This window comes from Nannospalax galili, unplaced genomic scaffold (genome assembly GCF_000622305.1).
Source record: "Nannospalax galili isolate Female #2095 unplaced genomic scaffold, S.galili_v1.0 scaffold44, whole genome shotgun sequence".
Lineage (NCBI taxonomy): Eukaryota > Metazoa > Chordata > Mammalia > Rodentia > Spalacidae > Nannospalax > Nannospalax galili.
This window is the reverse complement of record NW_008355789.1, coordinates 1,355,679-1,380,064: the sequence shown is the minus strand read 5'-3', so window position 1 is coordinate 1,380,064 and position 24,386 is coordinate 1,355,679. Positions and strand designations below refer to the sequence as shown.

At 42.9% G+C, this 24,386-nt stretch overlaps 1 protein-coding gene across 2 annotated transcripts in view; it reads left to right on the top strand.

Annotated features, from left to right (window-relative positions):
- The window catches only part of Dennd5a (DENN domain containing 5A), a 108,883-nt gene that overhangs the window by 57,016 nt on the left and 27,481 nt on the right, over positions 1-24,386 (top strand). For both annotated transcript variants that reach the window (XM_008853448.2, XM_029556291.1), the window contains exons 5-10: positions 6,325-6,512; positions 13,033-13,350; positions 14,533-14,748; positions 15,467-15,701; positions 21,544-21,694; positions 22,937-23,030. In XM_008853448.2, coding sequence (XP_008851670.1) covers positions 6,325-6,512; positions 13,033-13,350; positions 14,533-14,748; positions 15,467-15,701; positions 21,544-21,694; positions 22,937-23,030 — 1,202 coding nt within the window. The remainder of the gene's footprint in view (positions 1-6,324; positions 6,513-13,032; positions 13,351-14,532; positions 14,749-15,466; positions 15,702-21,543; positions 21,695-22,936; positions 23,031-24,386) is intronic.

Sequence of the window (24,386 nt, the reverse complement as noted above, 5' to 3'; positions counted from 1 at the left end):
ACTCCAGTTCCAGGGGAATCCAAAGCCCCCTTCTGACCTCCATGGCATTGCATGACATGGGTGCACTCACATACATGCAGGCAATACACTCATACACATAAAATAAAAATAATAAATAAAATATTTAAAAATAAATAAAATAAAAACAATGCAAATGGGGGCCTGGGGATGTAGTTCAGTTGGTAGAGTGCTTGCCTAACATGCACGAAGCCCTTGGTTTGATTCCCCTCACTGCATAAATCAGTGGCCACACACATCTGTAATCTAGCATTTGGGAGGTGGAGACTGAAGGATCAGCTCAAGATTATCCTTGACTATGTAGAATTCAAGGCTTTCTGGGCTAGAAGAACAATGCAAATGGGAGCATACCTATTTTGTTGTTTTGCACCAGTTTCTTTCATTGGATGTGTGAAGACATACAGATTAGGTTGTTTCCTAAGAGCAAATATGGCTGAGAGAAACACCCTTGTTCTTCGAATTTTCTCAAGAGTATGCAAGGATAGTTTGTAATTAAATTTATAATGCACTGGAAATGCCCTGTTCTTTATTTAGGAGGAGGCTTATCTGTAGAGGATCTAAAGTTTAATGCCATGCTCTGCACATACACACACATTACAAAAATGTGTTCATTCCTCTTTAGTGGTAGTAATTCCAGTGGACTTTGCAGCATTTCTTTTGTCAGAAGTAATTGCTCATTAGAATGTGAGATCTGTGAGATCTGTGTGCCTGGAGCTCAGTTGGTAGTTGATTGTGAGTGGCTTGGAATGTCAAGGCAAAGGACATGCTGATTTTTGTCATCCGTAAGTGAGCTTTGCTTATGGCTCTTGGAGGTTAGTTAGGATCTTAATGTGGGTACCATAGATTGCTAGATCTCTGAGGCATTGTTTGGCTGCCCTTCAAGGTAGATGTTGTTTTTAAAAAAGCATTTAAAAGGTAGCAGAACTAGAGAGATGGCTCAGTGACTAAGAGCATTGTGATGCTCTTGAAGAGGACCCAGGTTTGGTTCCTAGCACCCACATGGTGGCTAACAACATCTGTAACTCCAGTTCCAGGGGATCTGACCCCCTTTTCTGGCTTCAGTGAGCACGGCACACATAAGTGTACTTACATGTAAGCAAAATACTCATGCACATAAAATATAAATAAATTTTTTAAAGTATCTTTTAATTTTTATTTTATGTGTGTGAGTATATTGTCTGCGTGTATGTAAGTACACCTATGTCGTGCCACGGAGGTCAGAAGAGGGCTTCGGATAACCCTGGAACTGGAGTTAAGGATGGTTTGTAGCCGCCACATGGGTACTGGGAATCGAACCGGGTTCTCTGCATGAGCAGTCAGTGCTCTTAACCACTGAGCCATCATCTCTCCAGCCCCATAAATAAATCTTTTAAAAGGGTAGAAAACTCACAATTCATACAGACCAGAAGACCAAAAGTCTCAAAATTTTTCTTACCTGTTTAAATAAGATGCATAACTAGAAAGAAAATAGCATTGAAGGAGGGCATAGGGCTTGTCTTATTCTCAAAGTCTTGTTCCTAAGAATGCCAGTTTGAAATGCATCACAAATTTTTCAGAGATTTTAATCTAAGGTGAACCAAATTATTTGCCCTTCCAGAAACAAGTAGAGCTTCAGATACTAGATTAGATTCATGCTAAAGAGGAGTGGGAAAACTAGTCTTAGGTTTCTATGCTGTTGCAAAGCCTGCTTTTACAGAGCAGAAAAAGTCCCTCTTTAAACACCAGCATGCCTTGATTTATGGCTGTGTTCCTAGCCACTGCAGCTATGTGCTGAACAGAGTATCCAGGGCGCAGAAAACCTCACAGCGGTGGCATTTCAGGGACTGCTTTACTCATGGTGTATATTGGCACATTGTGGGATGGTGTTATCCCTGAGCAAACCTATCAGAGCTGCCAGCTATGTGACACAGTAACACCTGCTTTTTACTGACTTTGGTTAGGGGAAGGATGCTTTGGTTTTATTCAAAAGGCCTCTGTTAACTTTCTTTTCTCTCTTTCAATCTGGAAATGGTTTGTGAAGTATCAGAATCTGTGTTTAAGTACCAGTGTTGGGTACAGTGGAACTAGATTTAAATATCGTTCGAAGGTGTTCCTCTATGCTTTACCATTCTTTTAGCTCACCCTTTGGATGCTTGAGATTCTTAGTACTTTTACTTTTGAGTAGATTATTCAAAGATGTTTTCAAAGAATGTTGAAAATATAAGAATGATCCTTACCTGGAGAATTATTACAGTTTTTTTTAAAGTAATAATTAAAAGTAACAGAAGTGGGACTGGAGAGATGACTCAGTGGTTAAGAGTACTGACTGCTCTTGCAGAGGACCCTGGTTCAGTTCCCAGCACCCACGCACAATCTTCTGGCCTTTGCAGGCATTGCATGCATGTGGTGCACTTACATATAGACAAAGCACTCATGCACATAAAAAAAATAACTAATAGGGGGCTAGAGAGATGGCCCAGCAGTTAAGAACACTGACTGTTCTTGCATAAGATCTGGCAGTCTGGTAACTCCAGTTCCAGGGGATCCGATGGCATCTTCTGTCCTCGCTGGCATTGCATGACACGGGTGCACTTACCTACATGCAGGCAATACACGAATACATATTAAAAAAATTAATAAAAGCTGGGTGTGGTTGCACATGCCTTTATTCTCAGCACTTGGGAGCAGAGGCAGGTGAATCTCTGTAAGTTCAAGGCGAGCCTGGTCTACATAGTGAGTTCCAGGCCAGCTGGGGCTACAGGGAGACCCTGTCTTAAAAAAGACCAAATAATAATAATAATAAAAAGAGTAATAGGAAAAGGATTTCAGCAGAGGTGTCCAAGGAATTTAGGTGTTTAGATGTTTAGGTAACACTGAAGAGAGGAAGGTAGAACTTGTAGTGATGTAAATTTTATTGCCCAGTTGCTCCTCACATTCGTGCAAGACTTTTTCTTATTTCATTAGATATTTTCTGAAATTATAATTACATTTTAGAAAATTCTTTTTTTTTTTTTATAATTTTGGATTTTTTTTCCCATTGGTGTAGTCCTCCTAAGTAAGTTTGTTTGTCTTGTGTTGGGTATCAAATCCAGGATGGTAGAGAGGACCTCTACTGATAATCAACAACCCCAGACCATTATACTTTTTTCTTTTTTGACAGGACTTGCCATGTTTCGTGGGCTGGCCTACATCTCCTGAGCTCAAGCCATTCCCCCACCTTGGCCTTCTGAGTGGCCCAGGCCACCAAGATCTCTGAACTCAGTACTACTTTCTGATTGGCCACATCACTAATCCATCAAGTACATCAGTTTCCCCAAAGAAGCCTATAAGGCAATTTCCTGTAGTACAACTCAAAATGTTTTAAATAATTTAAATCATTGATTTCTATTTACTTGAATTACTATTTTAGTACGTTTCAACCCTTAACATTTTGAGAGCAAATGTGTGTGAGTATTTTCCTCTAATTTTTTAGGTACTTCCTGAATGTCATACTGAATTTTATTTTATTTTATTTTATTTTTTTCTTCTTTTTGGTTTTTTGAGACAGGGCCTCTCTGTAGCCCCAGCTGGCCTGGAACTCACTGTGTAGACCAGGCTGGCCTTGAACTCAGAGAGATCTGCCTGCCTCTGCGTCCCAAGTGCTAGGATTAAAGGCATGTACCACCCCATCCAGTTGAATGTTGTACTTAAAAAAAAATTATTTATTTTTATTTTATGTGTATGAGTGTTTTGCCTGCATGTAAGTGTACCTGTGTTGTACAGTGCCCTTGAAATCCAGAAGAGGGCATCAGATCCCCTGGAAATGGATCTGCTATATGGATGCTGGGACTCAAACCTGGGTCCTCTGCAAGAGCAGCAAGTGCTCTTAACTGCTGAGCCATGTCTCCAGACCCCTGAATGCCATACTGTTAAATTCACATTCGACATAAATTACCTGGAGTTAGGTCAGATCCTAGAGGAGAGACCCAGTCCCTCTTCAGACGCCAGTGGCAAGCCTGGGCTACCTGTACTTCTGACTGTGTGTTTGGGAGATTCCCACAATTCCTTCTCTTTAAAAATATTTATTATGCTGGGCGTGGTGGCACACGCCTTTAATCCCAGCACTCGGGAGGCAGAGAGATCTCTGTGAGTTCAAGGCCAGCCTGGTCTACATAGTGAGTTCTAGGACAGCTGGGGCTACAAGAGACCCTGTCTCAAACAGACCGAAAAAAAATTATTTTTTTAAATATTTATTTTATGTATTTTATTTTATGTGTATGCATGTATTCTCTGCATGTAGGTAAGTGCACCCATGTTGTGCAGTGCCCTCGGAGGATAGAAGAGGCAGTCAGATCCCCTGGAACTGGAGTTACCGACAATTGTTAGCTGCCTTGTGGGTGCTGGGATTCGAACCGGGTCTTCTGTTAGAACAGCCAGTGTTCTTAACCACAGAGCCATCTCTCCAGCCCCTTATTTATTATTTTTATGTGTATGAGTGTATTGCCTGCGTGCATGTAAGTGTACCCATGTCATGCAATGCCCTTGGAGGTCAGAAGAAGGCGTTGGATCCTGGAACTGGAGTTATGGATGGTAGTTAGCCACCATGTGGGTGTGGGTCCTCTGCAAGAGCAGTCAGTGCTCTTAACCACTGAGCCATCTCTCCAGCCCCAATTCACAATTCCCTCTTTATGTTTGATAAATTTCCAGAATGGTTCATAGAACTTGGGAAAGTACTTACTATTGCCCATTTATTATAAAAGATACAGTTCAAGAACAGCTGTTTAGAAGAACTGCATAGTGCAGGGTATGAAGGGGGCGCATACCACCTCCATACTTTCTTTGAGCCTCGCTCCAGTGCCTTATGTTTTCATACCCTGGAAGCTCTTTGAATCTCCTCTGTCCCTCTTCCTCTCCTTCCCTCTTTCTCTCTCCCCTTCTCCCTCTCTCTCCTCTCTCTCTCTGTCTGTCTGTCTCTCTCTTTCTCTCTCTCTGTCTCTCTGTCTCTCTTTCTCTCTCTTGACTTCATTACTATGTAAACCTGAGTGGTAAAATCTTTGCTCTTTGGTTATTAACTCAGTCTCTGGCATCTGTCCCCTCACTCCTGAGGTCAAAGTTGAGCTGAAAGCCCTGGCCTCTTGTGTTAGTCAGGGTTCTCCAAAGAAACAGAACCACTAGAATGAATATTATGTATAGGGATTTATCAGCTTAGCTCAAAAGATAGTCCGAGTAGTCCATCAGTGGCTACACCACACTGGAAAGGCTGAGACTCCGTAGTCGCTCAGTCCACAAGGCTGGATGTCTCAGTAGTCCCAGTCTGGCGCTGAAGTTCTGATGAACTCCAAAAGATCGGCTAGTTTTCAGTCTACAGCAGCAAGACGAACTCACCAGCAAGAGAGAAGGCAAGCAGCAAAAAGCAAAAAAAAAAAAAAAAAAAAAAAAAGGTTCTCCTCTGCCCTGGCCTTTTATATGGGCTGCCATCAGAAGGTAACACCCACATTTAGGGTGTGTCTTCCAGCTTCAGATGATCCAATTAAGAGCTCTCTCATTTCAGTTAATCCGAGATCCAGTCAAGTTGACACTCAGAATTAGCCATCACACCTCTCTAATCATGCCTTTCTGGTGACCAGTGCTTACCCTGATGCTCTCCAGAGAGGCTACTACCCAGCCCCTCTGCCGCCAGTCATCTCACCATCACACAAACAATTCCAGGGGTCTTAGGAACTGTGTGCCAGGAACTTGCGATGAAGACCAAATATATCAAGTATATTTATCACACGAATAGCAAGTTCATTATAGGTCATGCTCTTCTTTGATTAGCCAAAAGCAAGGCAACAGGCACTCCCACCTACTTTCTCTCAGATAAGGTCTCATTATAGTCCAGGCTAGCTTTAAACTCATGACAGACCTCTTGCCTTAGCTTCCCCCAGTGCTGGGATGATGGTTATGAGCCATCATGCCCAGCTAAATTATTACAACTTTCTTACAGTGCAAAAGTGTCTTGGTGGTAAATGAACCTGTTTTGCTGTCCATGGTGAGCAGAGAACCCAGACCACTCTTCTTTTGTTCTAGCTCCCCACTACTTACTTCAGAGAATATACTTAACCTATTCTGGGGTAGTAGCTAGAGAAAAGTACCACTATTATTTCTACTGCATTTTTATTTATTAAATTTTATTATCAACTGGACCTGTGTGTGTGGTGGAGAGATATTTCAACTCGTGGTCTACCAGGGTCTGAGTCTCTGATATCAGAGTCATACTAATCCTTTGATCATGGAAATCGTATGAAGGTTTGAAGTTACTATTGGAGAAAGGTTTGTTGAGTATGCTTCTTTTCTGTTTTGCCCTAGATTACCAGAGACTGATGACCGTGGCAGAGACGATTACAGCTCTCATGTTTCCTTTCCAGTGGCAGCATGTCTATGTACCCATTCTCCCAGCTTCTCTCCTGCATTTCTTAGATGCTCCTGTTCCATACCTGATGGGCTTGCATTCTAATGGCCTGGATGACCGGTCAAAGCTGGAGCTGCCTCAGGAGGTGAGAACCTGAATATTGTGCCTCTGGTCCTCTTCTGCACTTGGGAGACAAGGACTCTGGAAGGAGTCCAGCATGGTGTCACCAAGGGTTTTTGGGGTGGTGGGAGTGGGGAGTGCTTAAGGAACATGAATAACTTTGCAGGAAAAAAAAACAGTGAACCTTTAGCTGAGTTTATATCATTCCAAATGTACTTGTCATTTCTGTCACTTGACATCTGCATTATGTTTTCATGTTTTATGACTGCCTTTTTTTTTTTTTTAAAATTCCAACCAGGCTGGGCTGTGTAGACCAGGATGGCCTTGAACTCACAGAGATCTGCCTGTCTCTGCCTCAGGAGTATTGGAGGATTAAAGGTATGTCCACATGTATAAAAGCGCACGCATATTATGCAGTGCCTGCGGCGGTCAGAAGAGGGTGTTGGATCCCCTGGAATTGGAGTTACAGACAGTTGTTAGCTACCATGTGGGTGCTGGGAATTGAGCCGGGGTCTTCTGCAAGAGCAGCCAGTACTCTTAACCACTGAGCCATCTCTTCAGCCCCATGAATACCTTTTTCATACACATTTTTCCAAACATGGTATTCCCCAGTTTTAGTGTACTTAGGGCAAGTTCTGTTCTCTCCAGGACCTTGCACATCATTCTATGTGTTCTTCAAGGATGTGCGTGTATGAAGAAATTGCTAAGAAACCAGCAGCTTTCTTGAGATTGTTTGGGCAATTATGATTTGTGTATATGTTCTGTAGTGTAGATCCTCTTTGTGGCGTTCTCCATCACTTGAACAGTCTTTGCATCTGAACTTCCCACCCCTGCCTGTGGTCTGCTTAGGAAGGAGTGGACAGTGGGACTGAAGAATGTCCTTCATAAGCAGGTCTAGGGTCTCAAGAGTCCCCTTCACCCAACTTGCCTCTGAAGTTCTATCTTAATTTATAACAGATAACCTCTGGGTCTGTGTAGTCTCTGTGAAGAATCCTAGACTCGGGGAAAAAGAGCTGGGTTTATTTGTTTGTTTCTTTTTTTGAGACAGGGACTCACTATATAGCCGTGGCTGGCCTGAAACTCCCTATGTAGACCACAGGCTGGCCACAAACTCACGCAGAGATCTGCCTGTCTCTGTCTCCTGAATGCTGGAATTAAAGTGTGTGGCACCATGCTCAGCTAGAAATAGCTTTTTAAAAGAGCAAAACATTACACATAATGAGGTAAGAGTGATGATATCTTTAAAACATAATTTTGGATTTTCTCAGAAAAAAAATACATGTTTATAGTTTTAAAAATCTGTAACAAATAAGAATTACCTCACTTTTTATTACCCAGAGATGACTCAATTTTAGTATTTTGGTTGCCATTTTCAAACAATAAGGTATCTTTAAACTGCTATTAGAAGGAAGTTTTGAGGTAAAATGTCGGCCTGTGCCGGGTGACATCAGGATAGTAACGAAGGACAAACTTGGCTTATAAAAGGGACTCTCTGTAGACCAGAGCTTGTATATTTCTTAGACCTTCAAATCAGAATTCATCAGTTGCTGCCCCATCTTTAGGCATCACAAGTCTGTAAAAAACCCTTTGTTCTTTTTCATACCAACACATGATCTCAGTTGCCTTGAGTAAGTGGAGCTCTGAGCTGCTTTTGTGAGGCACCCTTTGTCTTGTCTTCTCTTTGGGGCTTCATTGTCTGAACCCACAGCCACATGAGAGAAGTAAACTGAAGGGGTCTTCTGCAAGAGCAGCCAGTACTCTTAACCACTGAGCCATCTCTTCAGCCCCATGAATACCTTTTTCATACACATTTTTCCAAACATGGTATTCCCCAGTTTTAGTGTACTTAGGGCAAGTTCTGTTCTCTCCAGGACCTTGCACATCATTCTATGTGTTCTTCAAGGATGTGCGTGTATGAAGAAATTGCTAAGAAACCAGCAGCTTTCTTGAGATTGTTTGGGCAATTATGATTTGTGTATATGTTCTGTAGTGTAGATCCTCTTTGTGGCGTTCTCCATCACTTGAACAGTCTTTGCATCTGAACTTCCCACCCCTGCCTGTGGTCTGCTTAGGAAGGAGTGGACAGTGGGACTGAAGAATGTCCTTCATAAGCAGGTCTAGGGTCTCAAGAGTCCCCTTCACCCAACTTGCCTCTGAAGTTCTATCTTAATTTATAACAGATAACCTCTGGGTCTGTGTAGTCTCTGTGAAGAATCCTAGACTCGGGGAAAAAGAGCTGGGTTTATTTGTTTGTTTCTTTTTTTGAGACAGGGACTCACTATATAGCCGTGGCTGGCCTGAAACTCCCTATGTAGACCACAGGCTGGCCACAAACTCACGCAGAGATCTGCCTGTCTCTGTCTCCTGAATGCTGGAATTAAAGTGTGTGGCACCATGCTCAGCTAGAAATAGCTTTTTAAAAGAGCAAAACATTACACATAATGAGGTAAGAGTGATGATATCTTTAAAACATAATTTTGGATTTTCTCAGAAAAAAAATACATGTTTATAGTTTTAAAAATCTGTAACAAATAAGAATTACCTCACTTTTTATTACCCAGAGATGACTCAATTTTAGTATTTTGGTTGCCATTTTCAAACAATAAGGTATCTTTAAACTGCTATTAGAAGGAAGTTTTGAGGTAAAATGTCGGCCTGTGCCGGGTGACATCAGGATAGTAACGAAGGACAAACTTGGCTTATAAAAGGGACTCTCTGTAGACCAGAGCTTGTATATTTCTTAGACCTTCAAATCAGAATTCATCAGTTGCTGCCCCATCTTTAGGCATCACAAGTCTGTAAAAAACCCTTTGTTCTTTTTCATACCAACACATGATCTCAGTTGCCTTGAGTAAGTGGAGCTCTGAGCTGCTTTTGTGAGGCACCCTTTGTCTTGTCTTCTCTTTGGGGCTTCATTGTCTGAACCCACAGCCACATGAGAGAAGTAAACTGAAGTATTAGAGTGAAGAAGGCGGTGACACTTTTCTGCCCTGGCCCTTCTTTCTTTCCTGTTTTCTTTTTCTGTCTTTCCCCCAGGATCCTGTGTGTTGAGGTCCCCTTTGATGACAAAGAAGGGAAGCTGGCTGTAATTTGGGGTTAGGAGCTCAGGTTGGCAAAGAACTTTGTGGCCCTCTGGAGGAAGAGTTTGAGAGTTTTTGGGGGTGGGAATTTGGGGAACTTGTGGATACACCCTTGACAGTATTTAAGTCTTCTCATGCCCCCTTTCAACAAGACAGGAGTAAACAGAGGAAAACTGATTACTTGGGGTTCATTACCTCTTCCAGGCTGTGCATCTCCGCAAAGCTGTCAGGCAGGGCTGTTGGCCTTTTCCTCAGTTAAGGAAAAGGATCCCTGAGGAGTTGGTGGTAGGTTTATGAATTGCTTCTGTTTGCCAGCTCCCTCTGTGTGCTGGGAAAAAGCAGCATGAGGCTATTTTATGGGCCTAGAAATTAAATGGCCTTCTTTTCTACTTTACCCTTTTCACCCTTTCTTCCTTCATCCCAATTTTGCAAAGAATAACTAGTGGGGTCTACCCAGAGGCTCCTCCGTATCTTAGTCAAGCCCATCTCTGAGTGTGCCTGAGATACTTTTCTTTCCTCAACCACCTCTGACCAGGGCTGTTCACATATGTGGACACAAGGTTTGAAGTTGATAAAATTCCTTATAGACACTCTATATTTGACTTATGTGAGTGGAAGAGAAGCCAGCCAAGCATTATTGAGTGGCTCTAGTTGCTGCTAGTTCCATTATAAAAAATGCTTTTTTTTCTTTCTCATTTCAAAGAGAGGTGAATCAAGGGGCAAGAGATGGAAGTGTGCACCTCATATCTGTCAACTGAATGGAAAGGGCCTTGGACAGATGAGTTAATTCTGTTTTCAGTGTCTTTTTTTTTTTTTGATGGCTTGGCCTAAAAGCATTTATAATTTTAAAATCTTAAACGAATAAGAAAAAGTAGTCTATTTTTAGATGGTAAACATTCATTGGTTTTTTTATAAACCAATAGAGGAAGTCTGAAAGTAAAAATTGAAAGTGACTTTTAGAATGCTTTCTTTTTATAACTACATAGGTTGATAGAATTATGCACTCGACATAAATGATACATGTAGGGCCTGTTAAGCATGCAGCTGCAATAGATCCAAGTGTGTGGAATAGCTGTATGAACTGGCTGATTATGCTGTCCTCCTGCCTCCTCTTTCAGAGCATAAAAGGCTTTTGACCCAAGCATAAACATAGATGAATGGGACAGCATTTTGATACACAGTATCAAAGTGCTTTGCCAGAGGAACAACCAGTTAGTAATTGTACTAGAAAAACTGTTCATAGAGGGAAGACTTTTAAAAATGACTTTTACCTTGGGCCATAAGGAAACCAATCTCAGATGGATTAAAAAGTTAAATAGGGTAGCTGAGCGTGGTGGTGCAAGCCTTTAATCCCAGCACTCGGGAGGCAGAGGCAAGCAGATATCTGTGAGTTCAAGGCCAGCCTGGTCTACCTAGTGAGTTCCAGGACAGCTGGGGCTACAGGGAGACCCTGTCTCAAAAAGACCAAACCAAACAAAACAAAACAAAAAAAGTTAAATAGGGAGATGGAGAGATGGCTCTGTGGTTAAGAGCACTGACTGCTCTTTCAGAGGACCCAGGTTCCATTCCCAGTTCCCACATGGCTCCTAACAGCCGCCTGTAACTCCAGTTCTGGAATCAGATGCCTTCTTCTTACCTCTGCAAGCATTGTACGACATGGGGGCACTTATGTACATGCAGGAAATACACTCATACACATAAAACTAATAAATAATTTCTTTTTTTTTTTTTTTGGTCTTTTTGAGACAGGGTCTCCCTGTAGCCCCAGCTGTCCTGGAACTCACTATGTAGACCAGGCTGGCCTTGAACTCACAGAGATCCACCTGCCTCTGCCTCCCAAGTGCTGGGATTAAAGGTGTGCGCCACCATGCCTGGCTTTAATAAATAATTTTTAAAAAAGTTAAATGGGGTGTAGAAGCTGACAAGGGGCTAGTGAGATAGATCAGTGTAAAAGGTGCTTGCTACCAAGCCTCACAACCTGAGTTTAATTCTTGGGACCCACATGGTAGAAGAAGAGAACCAGCTCTCTCACAAGTTGTTCTCTGACCTCTGTCCAGAGTGTTCGTGTGCACACAAAGGAAGAAGTTATGTATAAAAATGTCTTTGATTTATCTTTATAACAGGGATAATATTTTAATCTTTAGAGCAAAGATAATATTACCCTTCTTATATAAATGAGACAGATAAACTTTAGTCTTTTAATAATGTGTTGGAGTGAAGACAATGGTTGTCTTGTCAAGACAGGTTAATAAGATAAGCATATAAAAACAAATAGCTCTTCTAATGTATACTGCAAGAAAATTGTAACAGGGACAAGGATTGTAAAGTACTTAGTTAAGTTGAACAAGAAATAATGCAAGACCTCTGAGGATCAGTAGAGGGATAGTCAGCAGTATAAAGGTGCTACTGGCATCAGGCTGTGTTCAGTTTACCAGTTCTTCTAAGTACAGATTTTTAACTATGTTACCTAACAAGATTTTAGTATATTTTTTAAAGATAAAGTTAGTCCAGGATAGCCTGGAACTCACTATGTAGCCCCATGCTAGCCTCGAACACCCAGCATTCCTCCTACCTTAGATTCCCAAGTGCTGGGATTACAGGCATGAGCCACCGTGAATGCCTTCTTTAGTCAGTTTTGCCTGTAAAATAAGGATAGCTAGGGGCTGGAGAGATGGCTCAGCGATTAAGAGCACTGGCTGCTCTTGCAGAGGACCTGGGTTTGATCCCCAGCACCCACATAGTGGCTAACAACCTCTGTAACTTCAGTCCCAGGGGAATCCAACATCATCTTCTGGCCTCCATGGGCATTGCAAGACTTGGGCGCACTTACATACACGCAGGCAACATACTCATACACATAAAATTTTTTTAAAAATGAAATATTTTTAAAAAAAAAAAGGGTAGCTAGATGGTACCAAATCCTCCTTTGTTAATCCATGTTACCCATCCCTTAGAGTGCTGACTCTACATCCTCTCAGAGGCAGTCTTAAAGTCAGAAGGAAGCACGGCGATTGCCATGACCAGCCACCAGACCTCACAAATAGGAGTGAGGCTCAGAGGGGCTTTTACGCTCTGCATTCAGGGTTATACAAGAAGCTATGGCAGTTAGGACTGGAACCTAGATTTCTGCCTTTTTCTCACTGACTATAGAATTCATTAATTTGTTAAACATTTGACAAGCATTTACTGTGTGAAACCTGTGTGCTTAGCATCATAATATATGGATGGCTTTTAGCTACTTTCCCAGACATTTTACAGCTGAGGAAAGGAGGCAGAGGGGTCACATCACCTTCCTAAGATTGTGCACCTAGACAGGCAGGGGAAACTCATTTCTGAGACCCATCTTTACATCACATTTCATGTGTATCTATTTCATATGTTCCTCTCCCTCTTTTTCCTTATCCTTTTTAAAACTCCTTGTTGCTCTGGAGTTGTTTACGCTCCTCATCTTGTTTTGATTTCCAGGCTAACCTCTGTTTTGTGGATGTTGACAACCACTTCATAGAGTTGCCAGAGGATTTGCCTCAATTTCCCAACAAATTGGAGTTTGTCCAGGAAGTCTCTGAGATCCTCATGGCGTTCGGCATTCCCCCTGAAGGAAACCTCCATTGTAGTGAGAGCGCCTCCAAGCTGAAGAGGATCAGGGCCTCTGAGCTTGTCTCTGACAAGAGGAATGGGAACATAGCTGGCTCCCCTTTGCATTCCTATGAGCTCCTCAAGGAGAATGAAACCATTGCCCGGCTGCAAGCCTTGGTCAAGAGAACTGGAGTGAGTTTGGAAAAAGTAAGAAGCTGGAATGAGTCTGTGACAGATTTGATCTGTGTAGAGTGCTGTCCTGGGAAGTTGGATTTGTGAGAGAAAGTACTCAGGTCAGGGTAATACATATTTGTGGGCAGGGAAGGAGTACTCTGTATGGAAGACTGAGTTAGCACTAGTGGGTATGCTAGCCAATGCTATGGAGTCTAAATCTAAGGCTTCTTAGGGCAGATTGAGAACCTGCTGCCATTCTGTGTACTACTGCAGGGTGACAAAAGGTGTGGTGGCAAGCCGTGTGTTCAGATCTTTCTTACACATTGCCCTGTGAGTTTCATTACAGCCTAATAGAGATATTGATCACTGTTTTATGACTGAAGATACTGAGGCTTAGAGACTTTTAAATATTTTTGCCCAAGATTCAGTGCCTAGCCAACAAGTTCAGATCTGGCCTAGAACAGGTCTCCCATTTTCTCTGCAGGGATGTACTTAGTTTGCTTTCTGTACTTGTTTACCCATCTCTTCACCTTCCCCATATTACTTTTGTTAGTACCATGTAGACGGTGAGGTCAATATAAATTTTGTTGGACACTTCTTTTTAGTGGTGAATCATTCTCTATTTTGTAAAGTACAACAGAGTTAAATATGCCAGTTGAACTGAGAAATAATGTAGGGAGATTAAAAAGGTATCTCTTTTTAAAAAGGGAAATCTTTAAGGGAAAGGTAAGAAGCATGATAGGGACAGAAAATCTGAGGGCGAGCCAGTGTTTTTCTTGCTGCTTTGCACAGTGACTTCCTAGATTCTCTCCTGCCTCCTTCCCCCTTGAGGTAATTAGCATCTTTAGTTCCATAGCTCCATTGCTCTCTGCTTATAATGACCTCATCTTCACTTAATTGCGTTGTTCTTAAATAGAACTCTCTTTCCTCCACATCAGAATCTGTCCCCTCCTCCTCCTGTCCCCCACTTTCCTTACTAGTTCTCCCCCCACTGGAACTCAGGCTTCCTGCTTACTGGGTAAGTTTCTGCCGCGGAGCTAAATCGCTAACCTCCAGAATCCCTTTCTTTTGTTTTTCTTCCCATTTTTCTTTCTTTTATTCTCACCTTCTCACTGTTGACTGCTAAGACCAATAGGAAAAAAATCAGATACTGTATTTTTTTTGGCATAAAAGTATAAATGTCTGTAGCCTCAGGTGTTACTTTTTTGTGTCTAGCTCGAAGTACGTGAAGACCCCACCTGCAATAAAGATCTCAAAGTTCAGTGTGATGAAGAGGAGCTCAGGATTTACCAGCTAAACATTCAGATCCGGGAAGTTTTTGCCAATCGCTTTACCCAAATGTTTGCAGATTATGAAGTGTTTGTCATCCAGCCCAGTCAGGATAAGGAGTCCTGGTTTACCAACAGGGAGCAGATGCAGAACTTTGATAAAGTGAGTGAACTCCTGCTGAGTGTGTGATGAGAAAGTTCTCCGAGAACCAACTAAAAATGAGACTTTTCTTTTTTAGGGTCCCTGTTACTAAAATAAGGAAGGAAAAGTAGAAGTGCAGGCATGCTGATGATCACTCATCACTGTTAGTGATTTACCTTAGCCAAACTCACTCTCTGCCTCTATTTGTGTGGTGATGCTGGAATGAACTCTCTCTAGTCAAAGCCGCCCATGTAAATTGAACATCAGGGCTGATTAGTTCACAGTAGGTTACCAGAGTAAGTTTATTCTACGGGCAGAATCTCAGGAAATCTGAACTCTTATGAGAATTTTTAAAAAATATTTATTATTTTTATTTTATGTGTATGAGTATATTGCCTGCATGTATGTGAGTGCACCCATGTTGTGTAGTGCTGCGGAGGTCAGAAGAGGGCTTCAGATTCCCCTGAAACTGGAGTTAAGGACAGTTCATAGCCACCATGTGGGTGCTGGGACTCAAATCCGGGTCCTCTGCAAGAGCAGTCAGTGCTCCTGACCACTGAGCCATCTCTCCAGCCCTAAGAATTTTTTTTTTAAAGAAGGGTTTTTGCAGTTAGCTTTACATAAAGATCAAGGAAGCTCCAGAGAAGAATTACCCTACCATGTCCCTTGGGTGTGTTGCCACTGCTGGTCAGGGCTATGGTATTCTCTGTCAGTGACTGTTTCTTCTTGGTCCCATCAGGCATCTTTCCTGTCAGATCAGCCTGAGCCCTACCTGCCCTTCCTCTCAAGATTCCTGGAGACCCAGATGTTTGCATCTTTTATTGACAATAAGATCATGTGTCATGATGATGATGATAAAGACCCTGTCCTCCGGGTCTTTGATTCTCGGGTAGACAAGATCAGACTGTTGAATGTTCGGACACCTACTCTGAGGACATCCATGTACCAGAAGTGTACCACTGTGGATGAAGCAGGTAAGGTGTCCTTGGAGCTGGGCATTTTAGCCTCTTGGACTTTGTTATTGCATGTTCCTGTTCCTAACCATGCCTGCCCCTTTTGTTAATGCTCTTAATTTTTTTTTCTTTTTTTGGCCTGACATTCTTCTTCTTTAACACTGTATCAGTTAAGAATAGGTCCTGCTGTCAGTAACAACAAACCTAAGCAGAGGTGAGTTAAACAAGTAAGAGCTCATTTACTCAGATTAATAGGAACTGCAGAATCGGTAGTGGTTTGTGTTTGCTCAGCCACTCCACAGTGTGGTAAGGAGCTCATGTTCATTTTCCCCAGCTCATCTTCATGCACTGTTGCCTCATGGTTACAAAAGGCTTTTTTTGTTTTTTTGAGACAGCGTCTCCCTGTAGCCCCAGCTGTCCTGGAACTCACTGTGTAGACCAGGCTGGCCTTGAATTCACAGACAGCCACCTGCCCCTGCCTCTGCAGTGTAGGGATTAAAGGCACGCGCCACCACACCTGGCACAAAAGGCTTTTTGTATTCACATTAAGGCAAAAAGAGGGGAAAGTTGATACCAGCTATATTTGCCCTTTTTTCAGAGAGCAAGTTTTTCCAGAAATTCTCATCAGTTTCTGTTACCTCCCAGGCCAACATCAGCTCGTGTGACCTGTTAGTCCTGGGGAGACTGTGAAAGCAAACACTGAAGTGGTTGCAATTCTTCTTTGAACAGTGTTGTTCCATAATCAGGAAGAAGGCGTGAGAGTGAGGCATGGAAGCATACACCTGTAGTCCAGTACTCAGGAGGCTGAGGCAGGAGGATGGTTGTGAGTTGAGGCCAGCCTAGACTACATCTCATGTATCAGGTCAGCCAAGGCTACAGAGTAAGACCTGGGTAGCTTAATGGACATTTCTGTGTGACTGTAGGTTTAGAGAACCATCTCCTAAATCCACCCTTACTCCAGTCCCCTCCTGACCTTTTCTTTCTGAGATAGAGTCTTACGTAGTCCATGTTGTCCTCAGACTGGCTGTATAGTTGAAGATGACCTTGAACTTCTGTCTCCCTAGTGCTGGGATTACAGGCATGGGCCACCATGTCTGGTTTTATGCAGTGCTGTCGATCAAACCCAGGACTTTTTGCAAGTCTGGTAATCATTTTACCAACAGAGCTACATCCCAAGTCCTGTCAAAATCTTTTTTTTTTTTGGTCTTTTTGAGACAGGGTCTCCCTGTAGTGGGGCTGGGGTTGGCCTGGAACTCACTATGTAGACCAGGCTGACCTTGGACTCACAGAGATCTGCCTGCCTCTGCCTCCAGAGTGCTAGTATTAATGGCTGTCTTTTTTTGGAGACAGGGTCTCAGTATACAGCCCAGCATGATCTAAGACTTGATATGTAGACTAGGAAATCAGGATTTCCAGTCCTTTCATCTTGTATTACACTTTAAAGTGACAGTATTTATGCATGGTACACTGGAGTAAAGGAAGCTATGCAGATAACTGAAGGCTGAAGCTGGAGGCCTCAATCACTGGAGGCTCTACTTATTTTCCCTAAGAGTGAGGAAGTCGGGACTGACGAGATGGCTTAGCAGTTAAAGACCACTGACTGCTCTTCCCTGAACCCATGTGGCAGTTAACAATATCTGTAACTCCAGTTTGAGGAATCCGATGCCCTTTTCTGACTTCTGCAGGCATTGCATGACATGGGTGCACTCACACACTCAGATAATACATTCATATACACAAATTTTTATTTTTAAAAAGTGAGGAAGTCAGTTCTCAGCCTATCTGTAATCCATGTGTGGAACACTGCAGCATACTGATTTGAATTACTCTTATCTCTTATCAAAATATGTAGTCTCATGGGCATATTAGAATACAGGGTTTAGGTGGATGTGGTGGTGCACTCCTTTAATCCCAGCACTCTGGAGGCAGAGGCAGGCAGATCTCTTGTGAATTCTAGGCCAGCCTGGTCTACATAGTGAGTTCCAGGCCAGCTACAGGGAGACCCTGTCTCAAAAATACCAAAAAAAAAAAAACCCAAAAAACCACAAACCCCCCAAAAACCTCACTAGCTTCTGTGTTATAGAGGACCTGGGTTCAGTTCCCAGCACACACATGGTGGCTAACAACTGTCTGTAGCTCCAGTTCCAGGGGAATCTGATGCCCTCTTCTGACCTCCATGGGCATTGCATGACACAGATGCACTTACATACAGGTAGAACACTCACATACATAAAATAAAAATACATAAATAAGAAATAAAAAACAAGTGTAGGCTGGGCGTGGTGGCACACGCCTTTAATCCCAGCACTTGGGAGACAGACGCAGGCGGATCCCTGTGAGTTCAAGGCCAGCCTAGTCCACATGGTGAGTTCCAGGACAGCTGGGGCTACAGGGAGACCCTGTCTCAAAAAGACCAAAAAAAAAAAACAAAAAAATAAAAAACAACCAAGTATAGACTATAGGGTTTGAAATATGGAGTGAAGAGTTAACCAGCCTTCTTTGTAAGACTCCTTTCAGAAGATCGGTATGGCAGTGTTGCTTCAGGAAGCTAGGTACTTTGTTCCCAGAAATCTTAGGAACATACTTGCCGCTGATAGGTGAGCCCCAGAGATACACACTACAAATATACTAGATCAAGCTTCTTGCCACTGGCCTCATACCCTGGTCTGCGGTAGTTTAGTCATCTCACCCATTCTGCATGTTCATTCATCTCCACTTCTTCTTCTTTTTTTTGTCTTTTTTTTTTTTTTTTTTTTTTTTTAATGTTTTTGAGACAGTGTCTCCCTGTAGCTAAAGAGATCCACCAGCTTCTGCCTCTCAAGTACTGGGATTAAAGGCTCAAGCCACCACACCTGGCTCATCTCCGCTTCTTAAGCCAATGTGATTGGGAAATGATAACGATCACCAAGGCTTTTTACTGTAGATCCTTTAAATGGTTACAGTCAGAAAGGATCATGATGGCAATCAAGTCTTACTCCCACCCTCCCAATATTGTTACACATAAAGCTGCTCCTTTGGCTCATCATTGTCTCCACAGGGCCAGGTGCATTCTGGACTTTTAGTAAGTTTGGGTAGGCCTAAAGAGAAGATGACTTGACCTAGAACATACAACACGGCCTGAGGGTTGAGATGTTTTTATATGACTGCAGAAAATGCCAGGAAATTTAAAAAAAATTTATTTTATATGTATGAGTGTATTGTCTCCATGTGCGTAAGTGTACCCATGTTGTGCAATGCCCACGGAGGTCAGACGGCATTGGGTCCCCTGGAACTGGAGTTAGGACAGTTGTTAGCCACCAGGTGGGTGCTGGGAATTGAACCTCCGCAAGAGTAGTCAGTGCTCTTAACCAATGAGCCACATCTCCAGCCCCTTAAATAGTTTTTTAAAGATTTATAGTTATTTTTATTTATTTTATATTTATTTTAATTATGTGTATGTGTGTGCGTGCCTGAATGTGAGTATGTGTACATGAGAGCAGATGCCCTTGGAGGCCAGAGGCATTGGATTTCCTGGAGTTACAGGAAGTTGTGAGCCACTTGATAATAGGTGCTAGGAACTGAACTCATGTCCTCTGGAAGAGCTGTATGCACTCTTAACCACTGAGTTCTCTCTCCAGTGCCCCTCACCCTCATCCCCATTCTTTTATTTATTTATTTTAAATATTTTATTTATTATTTTTATTTTATATGTATGCATGTATTGCCTACATGTAGGTAAGTGCACCCATGTTGTGCAATGCCTGTGGAGGACCAAAGAGGCTGTCGGGTCCCCTGGAACTGGAGTTACGGACAGTTGTTAGCTGCTGGGATTCAAACCCAGGTCTTCTGCAAGAACAGTCAGTGTTCTTAATGGCTGAGCCATCTTTCCAGCCCCTCATCCCCATTTTTAATGTTTGTTTTAGGGTATTGTTGGGTTACTTGGAAATAGTTTGATTCTTTTGGCCTTTTCTTTGAAGATTTGATTGGCAGAACCAGAGAATCTTTTAGTAGCAGATTACGCTCCTCAACTGAGGCAAGTCTTTGCTAAGAGTTCAAAACCCTATGGATGATAAGGGTTTATCTAGTAGGTTCCTAGCCCAGGGTTAAAATTCTGTACTTAGACTTCTAAAGTCTAAGCCTTTCAGGTAACTCTGTCCCGCCTTGAATACTGCTGTATGTCATAGAATGGTCAGTCATTTGATGAATACTCGGGGAGACCCCGCAGATCTCCTGGGCTAGCTCTCCAGTCTGGTCCCGTTTCTTACTAACTCTGCCCCTTGGGCTCTCTGATCTTTTTCTTGGGTATCTTTTTTTTTGGTCTTTTTGAGACAGGGTCTCCCTGTAGTCCCAGCTGACCTGAACTCACTATGTAGACCAGGCTGGCCTTGAACTCACAAAGATCTGTCTGCCTCTGCCTCCCAAGTACTTGGGACTAAAGGTGTGCTCCACTACCCAGCCCAGGTATCTTTTTTGTGTGTTTATTTTAGTGTTTATTTTGTGGTTGAGACCCAGGGCTGTGAATATGCTATCACTAAACTACAGCCCCAGCCCTCACTTGGGTGTCTTTTACTCTGGGAGTCTACTAGACTCTTCCTAGATTTCTCCTTTGTGTGTCATCACCTGGAAATTCTTAGGGCAATTAGCTGAAGCTTTTGTAGGAGTTACCTCCTCTGCTTCATGTTTCTCAGGGACCATTGCTCCATCAGTGCCTGATGGCCTGTATTCTAAAGTCATATTTTACCTGTTTGTTTTACTGCTATTTCAGGCAGGAGAGTAAAAATCAGTCCTTTTACTCCATCTTGGCTGGAAGTGAAAGAGTAGTTACTTCTCTCTCTTTTTTTTTTTCTGTCTTTTTGAGACAGGGTCTCCCTGTAGCCCCAGCTGGTCTGGAACTCACAAGAGATCCGTCTGCCTCTGCCTCCCAAGTGCTGGTTGAGACAGGGTCTCCCTGTAGCCCCAGCTGGTCTGGAACTCACAAGAGATCCGTCTGCCTCTGCCTCCCAAGTGCTGGGACTAAAGGTGTGTGCCACCATGCCCAACTGAGTAGTCACTTTAAAAAAAAGTTTGACTTTGTGTTTTTTGGTTTTTTTTTTTTGTTTGTTTGTTTGTTTGTCTTTTTGAAGCAGGATCTCCCTGTAGCCCCAGCTACAGGGAGAACTGGAACTCACTATGTAGACCAGGCTGGCCTTGAACTTGTTGTACCTCATTCACTGGACCCCAAAAAGACCACCGAGGACCCAACACACCAAAATGCAAAAGCAAAGGTTTATGGTTTATTCGGGTTTAAGCTCGGGCTCTCAGACCTCACAACTCAAGGAATCCGTGCTGAGAGCCCAGAGTAAGGGAGAGTGGAGCTTTTATAGGTTTTAGACAAAGAGGGGGGGATACCGAAGATACATTTTGGTTGGTTCAAGGAGCCTGCGTGCGCCAACATAATTTTAAACCAATTGGATGTATAAGATGCAGCCCTGGAAGTTTCTTATTGGTAGGTGCTGTTCTCGGGGCTGTGGAATGTGCTGACTGTTACCTGTGGGGCCAGGAGTCTCCGTTTTTACCTTATAGGGCAGTTTTCATGCCCAGGCTTGCTTAATCTATAGTTTCCTGGAAGGGGGGTGGGGAATAGCAGGCGGGGGTCCGGGCATGCCAGGGCATGTCTAGGCATGTCTAAAGCAGCAGCCAAGCATTTTACAGAAGCTAAAAGAGCAATTAGTGGGGGTCTGGAGGGATTGGGGGGGTAGCGGGTGAATGAAGAGGGTCTCAGGGTTCTACAAACTCACAGAGATCTGCCTGCCTCTGCCTACCTAGTGCTGGGACTACAGGCGTGAGCCACCACGCCTGGCTGACTTTGTGCTTTTTTGTTTTTCTTTTTTTAAATCTCATCCAGAGAAAGCAATTGAGCTACGTCTGGCAAAAATTGACCATACTGCGGTTCACCCACATTTACTTGACATGAAGATTGGACAAGGGAAATATGAACCTGGCTTTTTCCCTAAGCTACAGTCTGATGTACTTTGCACCGGTCCAGCCAGCAACAAGTGAGTCAATCCTAGAGCTCCCCCAACCCAGCCACCAAGGCACAGTACACGGCATCATCCAGAGTCTAAGCTGGGGCTAGTATACACAGACCTCAGTATTTTGTAAAACAAGTATGAGAAAGACTCAGACTGCACAGATGTCAAAGTATCTTTCAGCTTTTGTCTTCACTGTACAAACTGAGATAACTACATATGCCCAGGACTAGGAAAAGGCCAGGCTGCAGATGGGTTAAAGTTTTCTTATATCTGGGTCCCATGTAAGAACTACCTAGCATTATGTCCTTAAAAAATGGTGTTTGCAGGCTGGAGAGATGGCTCAGGGGTTAAGAGCATTGACTGCTCTTGCAGAGGACCCAGGTTCAATTCCCAGCATCCACATGGTGGCTAACAACCATCTGTAACTCCAGTTCCAGGGAATCCAACATCCTCTTCTGACCTGTGCAGGTTTTGCACACGACATTGGTGCACTTACATACATTTAGGCAATACACTTACACATATAAAATAAAAGTAATAAATAAAATATATTTTTAAAAATGTGTTTAAGGGTGCTGGAGAGATGGCTCAGTGGTTAAGAGCACTGGCTGCTCTTGCAGATTCCTAGCTTCCACATGGCAGCTAATAACTGTAACTCCAGGTCCTCTTCTGATCTCCATGGACATTACACAACATGGGTGCACTTACACACATGCAGGCAGTATACTCATACACATAAAAAATATGTATAAATGAAATATTTTAAAAACTGTGCTTAAGCCGGGTGTGATGGTACGTTTTTAATTCCAGCTCTTGGGAGGCAGAGGCAGAGGCAGAGGCAGGTGGATCTCTGTGAGGAGGCCAGTCTGTTCTGATCTACGTATTGAGTTCCAGGCCAGAAAAAAATTCTCAGAGTTTTGGATCTGCACGTGAAATATTTGTAGATATTATAATGTCTAATTCCTTGGGGGGAGTCTTCTTTTTTTCAGTAGCCCTGTTTTTCCTTGAGCTGAAGCACCAGCTGGCCTGGAACTTACCGTGTAGACTAGACTGATCTCCTTTTCATAGAGATCCACCTGTCTCTGCCTCCTGAGTACTGGAATTAAAAGCATGGGCCACCACATCCATCTAGTCACCACTTGACTCTTAACCATCTCCAGTGGCCTTTTGTCCTCACCATTAGCAGCCTAGACATCCAAGTTTTCTCTTGTCAGTTGACCTTAAATTTTAGTGGATATTCTCAGCTGCCTATTTTGATATTGTCAGGTGGACAAAAAGGAACGCCCCTGCCCAGTGGAGGCGGAAGGATCGGCAGAAGCAGCACACAGAACACCTGCGCTTAGACAATGACCAGAGAGAGGTACCATATTGGATGAATGAAAAGGAATCTTGCTGTCGTGCTGCACGTGTCTTCTCTCTGTCACTTCCTCAGTGTCTGATCTTATTCATGTGTCCCAGCAAGGACCTCACCCCATAGAGAAGGGTCTAAGTCTAGTCCTTGGGATGTGATACTGATCCAAAGTTATATCAGTTCAGGATGTAGGGTACAACTAGCCAGCTGACCCTGTATGTTCTCCCCATACTCACACATGGTTAGTGTATTCCCTAGTGTGTGCAGTAAAAACTTCAGATAATGAGAGTCTGAAGCTTGGGAGTAATTCTTTAAAATTAGGACTTTTTGTTTATGTGGTATTGTAGGAAAGGACTTAATTTTATTAGAATGTAAAGGAGGAAAAGTAAACTGAAATTAGTGCTGTAAATATTAAATCTGAGGAGGGAGAACATTTTTCCTGTCTTTTCTGTATCTTAGGTGACTGTGATTGTTAGTTTTGTCAACTCGACACAATCTAAAATCACATGAGGAAGGAATCTCAATGAAGGATTGTCGAGATTAGGTTGGTCTGTGACAGGTCTGTGGGGGATTATTTGATTACATTAACTGAGGTGGGAAGACTGCCCACTGTGGGTGGCACCATTCCCTGGGCAGGGGATCCTGGACTGTGTAGGGTGGAGAATGGAGCCAAGCACTGGCATGCATGCATTCACTGCTTTCTTCTGACTGTGGATGTGATGTGACCAGCTCCCTCAAGCTCCTGCTGCTGTGATTTTCCCAGTGTGATGAGCTGTAATGTAGACTATTTTTCCCCTTAAGTTGCTTTTGTCCAGATATTTTAGCACAGCAACAGAAAAGAAACTGAGTGGCCTTGACTTTTTTTTTCTTCAGAGGAATAAGGAGATGATGTTGTGTATTACTGAGTTTGCTGTCTGAATCTTTGCTGCTTTCTGCCTGAGCTTCCCTGCTGTACTCTAACTTGTTCTTAGTATGAGTTTCAAGCTTCAGGTTGGAGATACCGCTTTAGATTGCTGTGAAAGTGGAACTTTACTTTCAGAAGCCTTTCAGGAACTTCTTCTAAAAGACTGTAATTTTCACTGTACACCAATAGAACTCAGTGGAGTACTTTGGTGGTGCAACCCTTCAATTCCAGCTCTCAGGAACCAGAGGCAGGCAGATCTTTGTGAGTTAGAGGCCAGCCTAGTTTACATAGTGAGTTCCAAGCCAGCTGGGACTATATATAAGGTACTGTATCCAACAACAAAGGGGACTGTTTTCATGTGTCTAGCACCTCAGTGAGGAGGAAAATAAGTAGTCTGTTTTCCTTTGCTGTTTTTTTTTTTTTTTTTTTTTTTTTTTTTTTGTCGGGTCTCCCCTTTGCCC